General features: G+C 49.7%; 1 protein-coding gene across 1 annotated transcript in view; it reads left to right on the forward strand.

Annotated features, from left to right (window-relative positions):
• The window catches only part of LOC149367177 (solute carrier family 4 member 11-like), a 107413-nt gene that overhangs the window by 80905 nt on the left and 10461 nt on the right, over positions 1 to 16047 (forward strand). Inside the window, exons 5-8 of the mRNA XM_089566730.1 lie at positions 202 to 286; positions 2860 to 3184; positions 6875 to 6959; positions 9927 to 10049. Coding sequence (XP_089422856.1) covers positions 202 to 286; positions 2860 to 3184; positions 6875 to 6959; positions 9927 to 10049 — 618 coding nt within the window. The remainder of the gene's footprint in view (positions 1 to 201; positions 287 to 2859; positions 3185 to 6874; positions 6960 to 9926; positions 10050 to 16047) is intronic.

Here is a 16047-nt window from a genome sequence, read left to right on the forward strand (position 1 = left end):
CGCTCTGTACAGATATGGATGGTGTCTAGTAATATGTTCCTGTGTGCCGTCGTTTACGGGGACGTGGAAATACAGCGCGTGCATCGAGGAGGTTGTAGTGCTTCGCGATCGTGGACGGCGCAAATTCTCCTTCATTCTTGTTATCATTCAGTTCGCCCTTACTGCTTACGCTGTCACTAACGTTAACGGTGTGCTTTCCAGTTCTCATGCCGGCACGGACAATACAGGGTGTGTGCACCTACGACAATGGCGATTTCGAGTACGACCAGAGCTGGGTTTGTGTCACGTGAGTCTCGCGCCCTTCGGCTTCGTTACGTATCTCTCTGGATGTATTTGCCGAATTTTATGCTAGCCATTGTGCTGCCCATGGACCGTGGGAATTGCTGGGCATTTCTCATGGTACTAGAGTCGCGGCTAGAGAGCCTGAAACGGGCTTTTGTTTATCTTGTTACTTAGCAAGATGCGTGAAATGCTTTCATGGGAACTGTTTTTACCACTTTTCAAGGAAACAGAACTGATCCTACTATACACAATAACAGTTGGCGTGCTACGGTTTTGCCAGAGTGCGGTCGGTTTCCTGTCAGGCGCGGAAGCTTCAAAAGGACGGCGTGTTATGCACACAATTTCTGTACAATGTTTGCAATATTTTATAGACTGTACAAACCCCTACTATTCCGGGATACCAATAGCACACTGATGGTACTAATTTTGAACGAGGATGTCTTGGTTAGAAAATACATAGTTTACTTACTACCGCAGCTGGCACTCCATAGTTTATCTACTACCATAGTTTATAGTATAAAGATAAACTCCAAAGTATATTAAATTCCATAGTTTATCTACTTCCGCAGTGGCCGTACTCAGGCCAATGATGATGATGATATCAGTTTTTTGCGTTTTGTGGAGGACAATCTACGATGAATGCATTAGGCGTGAACAATGTACCTGTGTTTAAAGCGCTTGTTTTTACTGCGCAAGAATATACGGCAACTAGCCACTAATCTGCCAAGTATAGCGGATGAGGGGCCCTCGAAGCGAACGCAGGCCTTGAAGTCATGCGGCACGTTTCCTTGCCCAATTTGCAAGGAACAAAGATTACAGATATGAGCACAGGAAGCGAACTGCCAATTCGCATAATGCGCAGCCCGCAATTGCAGTGCCAACAGCTACTGTTGTCCCGTGCCCACCCATGTTTTTCTCTTTTTTGGAACGCTGCCTGACAGAGTAGAAAATACTGCTGCGCTTACTAAGAGGTGCAGGGGCCCTTACGTGATTCTATGCAGAGGTCTCGGATATTAAGGCGAAAGCCTTTAATGACTCATACCGTCGTCCGTTAGCACAGGGTGTCGCACACATTTAACTCGGGAACTAAAAAAGATAGAAGAAAGGCAGTGGTTGCTTCAGATAGAGGAAGAAAAAATGAACCTAGAAGCCAAGGTTGATGACTGTAGATTAATTAGTTAATTAGTTATAGGCAAAAATGTCTAAATTGCGTCGAAACAGCGCGGACGTCGATATAGCCACGGGAACGATGTGACGTCACATCCACCGGAAGTCGTCACGACAGAGTAAAAATTGTCACAGAATGATGAGAAAAAACGTCGGATTTGAGTCAAACTAGATGAAAAAATTATAATTAAGCGTAATTAACACATAGGATTCCCGAAATATGTATAATTTCGGTATCGATATAGCCACGGGAACGGTGTGGCGTCACATCCACCGGAAGTCGCCATGGCATAGTGTCCTCTCCTTTCACCTCTGAGTACTTTAGTTGCCGAAATGTCCTCGCAATTTTTTGTTTGGCATCTGAGTGCCCCCATAATACTGCCATAGTTCTGTTAAATTGCAGGGTTATCAATCATTGAGATGCGCCTTGGAGACTGTAGGGCGCCGTTAGGGCGGTCACATCTCAAATGACTTATTTGTTCAAGCGCTCAGCGGAACAGAATAAATTAGATATGCAATGTTTAGTTTCAGTTGATGTGCTCAACTCGCTCTGATTCCTCCACACTATCTTGACCTGCGTCACTAGAAATTACCCTGTTGCCCATGGCAACGCAGTGCCCACCATATCTCTGAGCGGCGACACCAGTGGCGATGTTAGTTACATCGGTGGTTGTTGACTATCCAGCCGTCCGGTGTATCGCGATCGAGGGAAGCTTACTTTCGCTTCCCTGTTTGCGAGTGATCAGCCGCGGTGGCTCAGTGGCATTGTGTTCGGGTGTTGTCCATAAGGTCTGGGGTTCGAATCTCAACAGTGGCGGCCGCATTTCGAAAAAGACTAAATGCAAAAACGTCCATGTGCTGTGCGGCGCCAGCGCACGTCAACGAATCCCAGTTGGTCGAAATTAACCCGAAGCTCTCCACTAAGGCATTCCACCTAGCCCCTGTGTCGCTTTAGGACCTTAAACTTCACGTGCCATGTATGTACCTATTAACAGTGCCGCCGCGGTGGCTCAGTGGTTCGGGTTCGAACCCGAAAGACCGATACCGGCCGCGGCGGTCGACTTTCGATGGAGGCGAAATTGTAGAGGCCCGTGCACTGTGCGATGTCAGTGCACGTTGAACAACCCCAGGAGGTCGAAATTTCCGGAGCCCTTCACTACGGTGTTCCTCACAGCCTGAGTTGCTTTGGGGCGTTAAACCCCATAAAACAACTAAAAACCTGTTCGTCTTTTCTGGGTTTCCTCTCGCATTTATCGGCCAGTCCGACTAACATGTTCCGCTTGAGCCATACACACCATTACACAAGATATTTCTCGACTGCAAGGGTAGCAGTGACTGAGGGCGTAGTAAAAGTGCAAACCGGACGTGCCCGAAATCGCGCACCACGAATGACAACTCTGCCACACGCAGGGGCTCCATGCCGACGCTACAGAGGAAGCGTGTGGCCATCGCGAGGCTCAAGCACCCGGCTAACATGGGGCAGACGTGCGGAGACGTCCGGTTCCTGGTGCTGGTGCTGACTCCCAACAGGGAGAAAGGCACCAAGAACGCCCTGGAGACGGGCCGCACATTCGCCACGCTTTTCGCCGAGTCCGAGTTCCGCCAGCGGCTGTGGGATGCTCGCACCGCCGTCCAGTTCGCCGACGAGCTCGCTGTGCGAGCGCACAACCTCGCCGCTGACCAGAGGAAGGTACTCGCGCTGCACGGCTGCACACCGGGCAAGCTGGACGAGGATGTAAGTGAATGTAGACTCTGGAATCTCCTTATGTTGACTTGGTATGTTTGGTTGAAAAAAATTGGCAGCGGCTTAGCTCTGGTTAAGTCTGGATATACAATCGAAAAGCTGCAGTTATGCTTTGTTTGACGTCATGGCTGTCGCAGTTAGCGCACAGTGCACTGGGAGCACCGCGATAACGGTTTAGGCAAGCGCGTTATACAGCCCTCCTTCCGCATGCGTAGTAACTGTGGTAAACACGAGGCTGCAAGTAGCGTCATACGAGGAAGCCGAGCGCGCGCCGATGAACACTCGGTAAACTCGCGCAGAACTCGCAAACGACGGCGAAGGTCGACCGGCGGAGTCGCCGCGCTCGGCGGCGGCTCCGCCGACCACCTGCGCCTCCCCAGTGACGTCACGCGGCGAACTCCCGCATGCGCAGCTGTGGTCAAAATTGATAACGGCGCACGCGAGACCCGGTGTTGACTAGCCTAGTGAAGCTTTTCGCTTCAAAAATACTCAGAGGGCAGTTACCAGCCGCGATGGCTCAGTGGTTAGGGCGCTGGGTTACTGAGCCACAGTTGTCGGGTTCGAACCCGGCCGCGGCGGCTGCGTTTCAGTGGGGGCGACATGCAAAAGGCGCCCGGTGCTGTGCGATATCAGTGCACGTTAAAGATCCCCAGGTGGTCGAAATATATCCGGAGACCTCCACTACGGCACCTCTATCTCTCTTTCTTTTTTCACTCCCACCTTCCTTCCTTCCCTTACGGCGCGGTTCGGGTGTCCGCCGAGATATGTGAGACATATACTGCGCCATTTCTTTTCCTGAAAAACCAATTTAGCAATTTATTTTAAAAGGTGCCCTGAGCTATGCGATGTCATTGCTGGTTAACGATCCCCAGGTGGTGGAATTATTCTTTCCACTACGGCACCTCTTTCTCTTTCTTCTTTAGCTACCACCTTTCTCACTTCCCTTACGGCGCGGTTCAGGTGTCCAACGAGATATGTAAGGCAGATAATGCGCGATTTCCTTTCCGCCCCGCCGCGGTGGCTCAGTGGCTACGGCACTCGGCTGCTGGCCCGAAAGACGCGGGTTCGATCCCGGCCGCGGCGGCCGAATTTCGATGAAGGCGAAATTCTAGAGGCCCGTGTGCTGTGCGATGTCAGTGCACGTTAAAGAACCCCAGGTGGTCGAAATTTCCGGAGCCCTTCACTACGGCGTCCCTCATAGCCTCAGTTGCTTTGGGACGTTAAACCCCAATAAACCAAACCAAACCATTTCCTTTCCATCAATACCAAACAAAAAATAAACAGTTACCACTGCGTAACTAGAGATTATGCAATATCTGTTATCGATAGTGAACGTATTATTTTTACGCAGTTGTTTTTAATCCTGTCTAACACAGTGCGTGTGACGTCCCTATTAGTGCCATTCAGCGAGGCGCGTTGCAGTGACGTCATACATGACATCAAAGCTTGTTCACAAAACAGCATGAACCATGGCTTCTCTCTCCTTCCATCTCCCTTTTCCTCCTCGAACTTCTTGGGGTTGTCCCAATGTCGCAGAACCGGAAAATGTGCTCTTTATAGCTATTAGTGTGAAAATTATTCCTCATTGAACAAAATTTGCTGACACGGCTTGACATGAATGTCGCCGGGTGAGAATTAAAAGTCAGTAGCCTTAACGCGAAATCATTCTCAATGAACAAATGCAATAAAAGCATACCGTCATGAGGACTAGATGCATAAATTTTTTTAGTCGAATGTCTTCCGGAGTGTTCTCGCCAGCTCTGTCGTTGCTAGATTTTCGCCTTAAAGCAATTAAAGAAGAAACTAACTAGATACTCACCGTAAAGAAGCTATAAAAAACCTCTTCAGGGCTCAAATTGTCAAGTTCAGGTCTCAAAATGTCAAAGAAAAAACAAGGCTTAGCTCCTGTCGCGGTTGAGGTTAAAATTAGGAGCTTTCCAAGGTCCTTATGAGGTGGTGATTCGTACCAGTAGCTTTTATTAGGCCTCACACCTTTCGCTACTCCGCCTCAGATTGGGGCACGCAAAAACGTAGCCATTGATAGCAACTAAGTTAAAACTATATTTAACAAACCGAAAAGACACCAGGAGCTAGTTAAATTGGGATATACACAAAATCGAGGAAGGCATTTTTCCGCCTTTCATAGCATAAAATTGTATCGTAGCGGCATCCGAAAGCTACCTCGGCATAGCATTTGCCGGCAACCCGTGCCTGTGCGTGCGAAAAGTTCAAGAAAGCAGCCCGAATTGCTTTTGCGTGAAAGCACCATACTGCAAAACAGATTCGAAGTCAAGGTGGGAAGCGCCCGAGTGCTTTGCTCCATGCTGCGGCGCAGCTTGTAGCCCCATCAAAACAAAACCACAGCCTATCTTCGGCGCCTAGATGTTAGAGGTAGCACGCTGCCAGCAAGCTGCGAGATATCGGGGGCAAAAATAGTAAGAAATCACCTTTTTTTGCTCATTTACTCCCGGATAAAGTTTGCTAAATCGGGCTGACTGTTCGTTTGTTTCGTTATATCCGGTTATTGAGCACATTGAACTCTATGTGCAGTTGCCAGGGGATCAAAAAATCTTCGTTAGATTAGGAGCTTCGTAAAACCTGGTTTCGTTAAATCGAGTTTTAACTGCATTACATGTTGGCGTAAATGACGTAGTAGAACCCAGGTCCTGGGCGTCATGATTTTTCTCGTCTGCAATGATGAACGCAATAGTACGCCTCGTAGCGTCAACTCTGGTGCAGTGCTTAGAATGTGTTGCACAGAGTATAGTTCTTGTTTCAATTTACTGTTAGCAAGCTCGCAGCGCAGTGCAAACGAAAAGTGGAACACAATGAAAGAGCATGTCACGTCAAGTATAGTGAGAATTTACTGTGCGGGCTCCTCTTCCTTGGTCGCCACTTCTGCTTTTGGTTGCGTAAGGTGCTCTGGAGGCATGATGGTTTTCAAAGGCAGCCACCGAAACCAAGGAGCATAAGGGATACCCTTTTTTAATTTTGTAATTTTCATCAACGGAAGATCAATAAAAACAGAAGAAACAGCCATATGCGGTCGTTAGGATCCGAATCCACGACCTCCGAATTTCGCGTCCGGTGCTGTACCAAGTGAGCTACGCGACGCCTTTCCAGTCTTCTGCTTTCGGGGGTATTTATATGTAGTGCAACCGAGCCTTGAGATTGTTCACCAGTTCCACCCTCGTCCGTACGCAGTACGTCCTGAGTTACCGCAAGTGCCACGTAGGAACGTGGTGAAACGGTGAGGGCGGAAGCAGTGCGAGAACCCTCTATGGCATCAAGGCTGCGAGAACCGACGCCCTCGAAACATTCAGCAGACGAGGGGGTGGATGTATGCCATAACAAGCACTTCTTTTCATCCCCTTGTCTGTTGAAAGGGAGTAGGTTCTTAAGCATATACTCTAGGTTGAGACCGATAGAAGAGACCGCGCCCGTACCACTCATGTGTCGCGGGCAGTTTCTTTGACAGTTGATACGCATCGTCCTCGTCTGTACGTTTCTTCGACATCCTTGTTTCATTTCTGCTGCTCCGTTATACGATCATGAACCAACTAGCTCACCAATCTTATTAACGTTACTGATTGCGACACTGATCGGCGTATCTACCTGCCATAGTTTTAGCTGATGGCGGGTAACTTTTCGCCAGGTAACATATGGCTAATGCATTTTCAGAAAGCCTCCAAGTGCACCATCGCCAGAGGTCTGAGGGACGATTTCCGACGACGACTGTCATATTACATTAGCGACTACGTAGATGGTAAGTCCCCACGCAGTTCGATATTTTATTTGTTTTCACTGGCACTTTTAAAGACACTAACAGGACTGACCTATCGTTTTTCGCTCTCCCTGTCTCAAAGTACAAAAGCCATTCGAGAAATTCGCACCCTTCCTTGCCGTTACGCTCTTGTAATTTTTGCCAATATACCTACAAAGAAAGAACAGTGAAGCACCAAAATTTCTAAAAGGGGCCGATTCTGAGCCGTCAGTGATGTGACGGACATTTCCAAGCCAGGAGCCCGGAAAACGTGACCGCTACTCAGTTCAACTCAGCTTTTCGCCTTACGTGACGACCGTAACTTCTCCCTGACATTGACGACCATCCAGCTGTGATTGCAGGGCTCATCTGATTATATCAAGTTTGCTTATGTATATGGTGCCCACAAGAAAAATGCAAAAATGAGAGAAGGCGGAAAAGGAAGAGTAAAATGAAAACGTTATTTCATCTTTAGCAGAATTCATACATAGCCGGGATGATAAGCGTTGCGATGTTCTCGCTGTCTTATTGTCCACCCCTTTTTCGCAGCCTCAGGGGCGTCTTTCACACCGCGCCATGTCAGTATATACAACTGCGGTAATATAAGCACCTTAGCAAACACGTGAATGCCCTCCGCCTTCTGAAAGTTCGGTGCACGCGTACCGCGCTAAGACCCAAGCAAGTTTATCTGGAATTCCGTCGCGAAGCACGAACAGGCTGGAATAAAACCGAACCTTCCATCGGTGACGTTCTCATGAAATCTAAAACTTTAGACATGACACAAGTTTTAGAATGGGGATATACACGGCTATACGGATAATGGAATAGGGGGGCGCAAGTGCGCATGCTCAGAACAACGACCCTCGTGTTATTGTCCAGCGCATGCGAATTGACGCCACGCTATTCTCGCTCCCTAACAGATATGGTCCGCCATTTTAAAACATGCTAATGCTTAGTGCGTGCTCTATTGGAAATGCAATAAAGGGAAATGGGTCGTCTTCAGACGAGAAATTTTTGTTTCAGGCCTTCGTTTCCTTTCCGTAAGGCTGGCGAGCTCTGAACTGCAGGAATGGGAAAGAAGGGCAACGCATAAATTAGCTGGCACGTAATGCGTCGTCATATCGCTCTGTTCTTTCGTTTAGTGTCTCGCGCCATTGAGTAGTGAAAGTTATCAGCTAGTATATTCCAAGCTGCAACCCCCCACTTGGATTATTGCGTTAAAAGGTACAGGTGCGCCCAAAAGTTTTCGGAACACGAAGATTACAACAATGCCTAATTACGGGGCAGCCTAAGCATGCAGCCATGAAGTGAAGTGTATGCTTTGTAGTTCCCAGCGCGACCTGCAGAATGCACCCCTCAGTGCCTGGCTGCGCTTGTAGTCAGCGAGAAAATTGACATTCTCCGTGATTTCGGCGTTCGGAAAACTTTTGTGAGCACCTGTACGTTTGTACCGTCTAGAGAGGAGACGTAAGTGGTTAAAAGGATTTGGAAGAATTACTAAGATTTGCAACTAAGTGCTTCAGGGCACATTGAAAATTATTTGTGAGTTGTTTTTTTTTTAGTTCTTAAAAGGTCTCCCGTGGTTTCAGTGTTCACTGTCGCGTGCACTTTTCATGCAAAGATACACACACACAGAAAAAAATAAGACTTCTTCGGGGGTTAGTATCGGTTTTTTCGAAAGGGGTAGAAGCTATAGTCCCGCCCGGCGCTATAGGCTTCGTAGGGTTGCATGGCTCGGAAAGGCAGCCTGTGCCTTCAAATCCCGTATGGTGGGTTTGAACAGGCACTCCGAAAAAGGGTAACACTGGGCTTTACTGCACGAAAGAAGGGGGGGGGGGTGCATTTTGCTCCCTCGCGGATAGATCCAGAGAGGGTGAGGTCTCCGAAGGGCCTTTTCCAAGCATTTCACCCACAAGAGGGCAAATACGGGCTGGTTGGTACATGTTTTACGAATTGGAAATTGCGCTTGCGAATTCATTGCGCTGTTTTTCCAATTCGTAAAACGTTTCACCTACCAGAGCCGAACATCAGGCCGGGGGAAAATCTTGTACCCCTCAGAAATCCGCTTGGTACTAGGTGGCCCAGGGAATTGAACCCAGCACCTTGACAATGCGAGGCGGATGCTCTACCGCAAGGCACTGTTTCTTCGATTTCTTTTTTTTTTTTGAAGGAATGGCTAATAGGCTAACATTTCGTTCCTCACATTGCTCTTAGATTCCGTTAGCATCTGCTTATGAAGTTCTCCGTCGTCAAATTTCATGACTCCCATTTTTTTTAACATAATATTTTCTGCCCTTTCTCTTCCTTGCGCGTTCTGCTCTCCAATAATGCAATGAGAGCAAACTAGCATATGTCCGGTGGTCTCCCTTGGTTCTTGTTCTGGCCACATTGATCGCTCTCCAAGTTCCCTCCTCAATGCAGAGTTGTATGCCAGGGGTTTCTGCACGCTTCGGTTTCTGGAAAAATGTTCGCTGCCCATTCGGGACCTTTGTATTTCACTGTCTAAAACGCTTTTGGGTAAAAAAAAAAATGGAACGACGATTTTTTCTCACCGTCTTGCTCTAACAAAATGTGCGAACGGAGTGTTACAGAACGGCAGCTTTGATTGCCTAGTGCCTTTCGCGGATATTTATTTAATAGAAGCATTTTTTTTTCAGCAAAATTAAGTGCGATTGCGTTAGAGTTGGCGGCTTGGCATCCTTAACTTTCGGGGATGTGGACTAAAAGGAGTGAAATTGGAGAAGCGTCAAGTTTTGTAGCAATGCAAATACGTTAAGATATCTAGAATAAGCAAACTTTAACAAATTGTCCTTTCTTAGCTGCATAACTAAATGTACGTGCAAATCCCATTCCTAGCCGCGAGGTTTAAGAAGGGGTATTCAAAACTCTAGTTGTTTACTTAGAAGCATTATAGAGCAGCGTGTGGCATTTGAATATGAATTTTTCACCGCTTTTTCTTGTGATGTTCAGGTGTTGTTGGCCCGCGGACGTTGTACAAGACAATATCTACCGTATTCTTCCTCTACTTCGGCTGCCTGCTGCCTACAATAGCATTTGGGGCCCTAAATGACACCAATACACGCGGGAAAATTGGTAAGTGAACTATGCGGTACATTTATGTATGCTGAGGCATAAGAACTACAACGAGTGTTCAGTAAGCTTAATATTTGATGCAAGTTTTTTGGATTAAAAGTCTGGAGTTTTAGTGCTATGCTGAGGTCTTTTACCAGGTTGACCCTACAGGTACTGACGCTGAAGAAGAAACCTGAAAATGGGAGGATTACCTGAACGCATGGTTAAAGTGGTGCCGTGATAGAATTTCTGAATTCCTTAAATTTCTGAGTCAACAGCCCGTACCTCACTCCCTGAAAGGTATGGCTTTATTTTTTTAGTGGTAGTGGTAGAGGCGTATCATATCTGCACAGAAGGTGACTCTTGTGTGAGCAGCACTTCGATAGCCTTGTCTAAGCGCGAGATATATCTGTTGGAAAAGCGTTGGGAGCCTGTAGGTGCTTACCTTTCGCCAATGGTTTTCCTTTCTTTTTATGTTAGTGGTTTGCGATGACGACGTGAGCCTGTGACGCCGCGATTAGAGATATGTGGTTTATATTTATATGTGGTTTTCCGATTAAAACAGTCAGTTGTAAGTCAGCGCGTGTTCGTGTCTCTCTTTTTCTTGGTCCTTCGTTTTAGTTGCGCTGTTTCGTTCCTTAAAGATGCAATACCAACTCGCCCACTATGCTATGCTGCTGCAAGGTATGGCTTGTTCTCAGGATGAACAAACGTCTGACACACATTTCATATTCGGGAAAGCCATTGATGCAAGAAGCCATTTATTTTGTAAGCCACAAATTATTTTCCCACTGCGGCATATCGAAACTTGTGTGACACTAGCGGTAGTGTTTAAACGCTTTGAATATTGCCATCAAGAAATGACGTTTTTCCTTTAAAGGACATCCAATAATTTAATTTGAATATAACGGCTATAGGTTGCATTATATTATTCAAATAATTTAATTTGAACATGGTTACATCATATTACTAAAAAGTGCAGGTCGGAAACTAGAACTTACTGACCCCTGTTAATAGTTATTTCACTAGTAACGATTAGCTAGCACGAAAGCCGAATTAACTCTTTTCTTACCGCACCCTTTGACCATCATTAGTTCGCTAACGGTGGATGCGAACGCCAATTTTAAACGTTTCATAGCATTCATATATTTTAAGAAAGCTACGTACTATCGGGGACAAAAGTGGTATAATCCATGCGGCGGGAGCCGGAGCAATGGAAAACTAGAGTCACTGGAAAACAGTGACTCTACGAAAAACTGCATTGCAACGCCATCTACAGGCGACATCTGGGATCGAGACAGGCAATGCGTGACCTTTATTATCAGCAGGCATGTCTCGATCCCAGATGCCGCCTGTAGATGGCGTTGCAATGCAGTTTTCCGTTGCTCCGGCTCCCGCCGCGTGGAGCATACCATTTTTGTCGCCGATAGTACATAACAAGGGGCAAGCGCGGTGAGAGGCAAGCGGAGGCGGAAGTTTGCTGCTGAAATGGCTGATGCGTTACGAGTATTGAACCAGAGCAGCGCATTGAAATAAACATGTTTCAACTATAAGTGTAAATGGCTTCACCAATCATTGGGACGCACCAGAGCAATGCAGTTTGCGAATGCTGTCAGTCCAAGCGGCTCATAACTGACCTAGTTTAACCCACACCGGTAAGCTATCTTAAAAGCAACGTTCGTTGTGAACATTATGGAACTAGTCTGGCCTAATAGCACTGTAGAGGGCTAGCATGCGCCATGTGTGTTTATTCTCCCTACCCCTCCTTTCTTGACGGCTAAGGAAGGGGGGCTTCGTCCGTGAGCGGGCCCCAGGGAGATATGGGGATGCGCGCGGTCTCATTAGGAGCGCCCATCTTTCTGTCGCCTTTGGTGTCGCCACTGCAGAACCCGGAGAGCCCCCGGCGGGGGGGGGGAGGCTGCGAGGAGAGCAGCAAAGCGGGCTCACCCAAGCCTCCCGTTGTCCCCTTTTTGGGAAGGACGTGTGTTCGTCGCTTCGTCGCCTTTGTGCAAGTGCACAAAGAACCAAGAGCATAAAAAGGTCAAGCCGCCGTTTCATCTTACGCCGACAGCTCACCGCGGCTCCACAAACACCATTTGCGGCCCAATTAAGTTTCGGACGCTTCGTTCGGAGGTTCGACCGCTTTTCTTTTGAGAAGAGAACACTGCCGAACGAAGCGGGGTCCGGTGCGTCCGGATGAATGGGAGCTGTGGGCGGCGGTGCAGCTGGCTGGCGTCCGGGATAGCCCCGAGGCTCGACGACAACGCGGGCTCAAGAAACGGGCCGCGCGCAGAAGACGCCGCCGCACAGGGCGAGCACTGCCACCTGCTTAATTGGGGACAGTGGCGGCCGCTTGACTGATGTCGCCGCCCCGACCCCGGAGGACAACTGGCGGCTTCGGCAGTCCATTGTGATCCGACTCTTATCGGAAAGTGGATCTGCGCTCCCTGGCGATGTTTGCGACAGTCGCAGCTGGGTTGGGGCCGACAATTGCCCTAGTGCCGGGAAGCGTCAAGGTCACGGGGACTGGGGAGACAAACGGACCCGTGGCAGTGTTTTGACATGTTGTTCTTATGTGTTTTGCTTTTTCTTTCCATAGGGGAGAGAGTTTGTTTACTACGGTGGAAGTGTGGGGCGGGGCACGTAACCCGGGGGGCCAATCCGCATGTGTGTGAATTCTCGGAATGTACGGTGTTTTAAGGGAAAATGATGCCCTTTTTACAATATGCACATTTGAGAGAGAGTTATGTGCCTTAAGGAAGTTGGAGGGCGGACCACGCGGCTAAAAACCAATCGTGTTAAGGGTTTGACACGATTGGATGCTGATGAATGTGGGCCGGGCCCATGTGTGTTTAAAACTGGGTCCCGGAGCCCGGAAGAGAGGTTCTGGGCTACGGAGACAGATGTAACGCATCTTCGGCTATGCCGAGTAGGGGCCTCCCCTAAATGTTAGCCAGTTCCATGTTGTTGTTGTGCTCACTGCTCAACTTGTATATATATGTAAACTATTGTATATAAAGCTTCAAGTTATATCCCCTGCAAGTTCTCTGTTGTTTGCAAGTATCATCTCCTATAGACCTTCAGCCTTCAAGTAATAACAAGCCGTCTCCGACGGGGCACCCCTGGTGCAGAAGAAAGAAAAGAAAAAGAACCTATTCGCTTTTGCTATCAGAAGGAAGCAAGCGCGAAACTTTACTGGCGCAGTCGACAGGATCCTGTTGCTGTCAGGAACGAAGCACAGGAAAGGGGGAAGGCAAGAGAGTGGAGACGTCCAGGCATCAACAAGTCGAACATCGGCGGTTTGGGAGGACGAGGCGCAGGCGGAGAGTGGCTGCAGCGGTCGAGGAAGCCAGGTCCCGTCATCGGAAGTCAACTGCCATCGTCTCCAGTGGAACGGCGACAGTCGAGGACACCGACGGCAAGTGGCAGCTGATCGCAGGCGGACAGCTTCAGGAGCAAGAGCGAGCAAGTGAGCGGCAAGGACCTCAGCGATCGTCCAGCGGCGCGTAAGGGCTTCCGGTCAGGAAAGCAGCACGTCGAGGCGGAGACTCGACGATCACCTGTGGTTCAAAGCAAGGTGACGGCGACGGGCACCGGTAAAGCGGCGTGCGACAGCTCATCGCAGCGTGCGGAAAGTGGCTGTGGACGCGACCCCAAGGAGCTGGCCATGCGGAACGACGCATCGAAACTGTGAGTTTCCTTGGTCGCATTGTCCACGTCCCTGTTCGTGTGTTTCGAGCCGTTAGGACAGTCGAGGGGTACGGAAGCGGTATGGAGGGCCATCTATGCCGACCCACACTCAATGTGAGGGACCAATTGGAATTATGGAAGGCGCGCTTAGCGGACCTGCAGGCGCAAATTGCAGAGCAAAATGCTGGAAAGGCGCTGCCTCAGGATTGGGAGGTGGTAACAGCGAAGCTTGAGCAGCTAGGGCTCGAAGTGGCTAAGCTCAGGGAGTCTAGAAGAGCTAGTCAACTAGCCATACAGAACTGCTCCGAGTCCCGAGAGGTGAGGCCGTCTGCGCTGGAGGGCAAATTGATATGCTTGTCCAGCACAGGCCAAGAAAGAAGCAGGCAGGACGCTGTAAGCAGTCGGCCGGTAGGCAGAAACACCTCTTTTTCCGAAAAGACCGCAAAAAGCGCAGGAAGTGAGGACGAGGTTCCTGAGGGGCGCGACGGTATCACAGATTTCCCGCCACTGCGGGCGGCTCGTAACGAAGGGGAGGAGCCAAATTCTGATGATCTGGGGGTAAGCGAGACCAAATTGACCGATAACAAACGGGACAGCGGTCAAATTGTTGCAGGCTTGATGGCGGAGGTTGTGACCTCCGACATATCAAAAGAACGAGACGAAAACGGCCAGGCAGAAGCAAGAAGGGAGTCAGCTTATCGGGAAACTGAAATTTCAAGTGAAGGAAGCACCCTGATGGAACTGAGCGCCGCGGTATTAGAGGCAGTGATCGCGCACTCCGACGAGGAATCCGCTCAGATCAGCTCTACCCCAGATGAGGCCAGGGACGAGGGCACGAGTTCGGGAAGAAAAACCCGGTCGCAGGCAAGCTGCGAAAAAGAGGAGTCCGTTCGGCATGAAACGGCCAGCAACGAAAGACGGAAGGTTGGCGAGCTAACACCAGGAGGAGAGCTACCGCTGCGGCAACGGCACACTGTGCAGGGCATAGGGCAGGAAGTGCCCAGGAGCGTTACTGATGGCAAGAGCCTTTCTTCGGAGGCAGAGAATGGAGGTGGGCCTGCTGGGCCGACCAGGGGAAGTACCGCGCAGTTGTCGAACGCACCCAATGGGTGTCTGATCAGGTCAGGTGAGGACAGGGAGATGCGTAGGGACTGGCCGAAGGGCAAATTCGGGTCAGGTGACTGCGAGGAAGCTCATGCCGTCTCAGACGAAGCCACGAAACCGGCAGGAGTAGATCAATCAGGGAGCGGCAATTTTAGGGTTTGCCCGTGCATTAAAGGTGCAGATGGCTCCAAGCGAGGCATAGTACCAGGAGGCAGGTGCGTGGCTTTCACGCCGAAAGTCGGCGCGTGGAGCAATACGTTCCGTGCGGCAGTACGCCAAAGCAAGTGCAGCAAAACCGGCCGCAGGGGTATGGTTACTAGGCCGACCAGGGGCTATGCTCCTTACGCTTCGCGCGGTTTGTACTGGCACGCCGGAGAAAGCGTACCCTCAGGGGCATCACGTGCGCGGGGATTCGGACCCATCGCGGACCAGGATGTTTTCGATCCTGGAGGGCAGCAGCTTTTGAATTCTCGCCCCGTGGCGGCACCAGGCGCATGAGCTGAGTGACCGTTAGCCGTTAGCCGTGTTCGTTGATAACACATCACGGCTCGAATGCACACAGGGACACTCGGTGCGACCAAGGAGGCTCACGCGGCCACTTGCGGACCTCATACGAGTGCTTCAGTTGCAAGTGTCTGTGTGTATGTGTGCTCATTCGCGAGCAGGACGGGGCTGTGCATGCAGGTTTAACTGGTCGCGGCGCGACAGCGTGGACTTCTGTCAAGGCGCTGTATGTGAATGTGTGAAACGCGTACGCACGTGTGTGGCGCTGACTGTAAGCACAGCCAATGGACCGGGACACCCGTACTACGACCACAGCATGCATGAAACGTTTTTACTTTTGAAGTGCGTGCTTAGTTTCGTTTTTGGGTTCGTTGTAGGTAAGCCACTAGCCCTCTTTTTGTGTTTGTTTTTATTCGTCTAAGCGTGCTGCAACCCTTAGATGAATTTTGAGGGGGGCGTGTAGAGGGCTAGCATGCGCCATGTGTGTTTATTCTCCCTACCCCTCCTTTCTTGACGGCTAAGGAAGGGGGGCTTCGTCCGTGAGCGGGCCCCAGGGAGATATGGGGATGCGCGCGGTCTCATTAGGAGCGCCCATCTTTCTGTCGCCTTTGGTGTCGCCGCTGCAGAACCCGGAGAGCCCCCGGCGGGGGGGGGGAGGCTGCGAGGAGAGCAGCAAAGCGGGCTCACCCAAGCCTCCCGTTGTCCCCTTTTTGGGAAGGAC

The sequence above is a fragment of the Amblyomma mixtum genome, chromosome 1 (genome assembly GCF_055824585.1).
Source record: "Amblyomma mixtum isolate Tamu chromosome 1, ASM5582458v1, whole genome shotgun sequence".
Classification (NCBI taxonomy): domain Eukaryota; kingdom Metazoa; phylum Arthropoda; class Arachnida; order Ixodida; family Ixodidae; genus Amblyomma; species Amblyomma mixtum.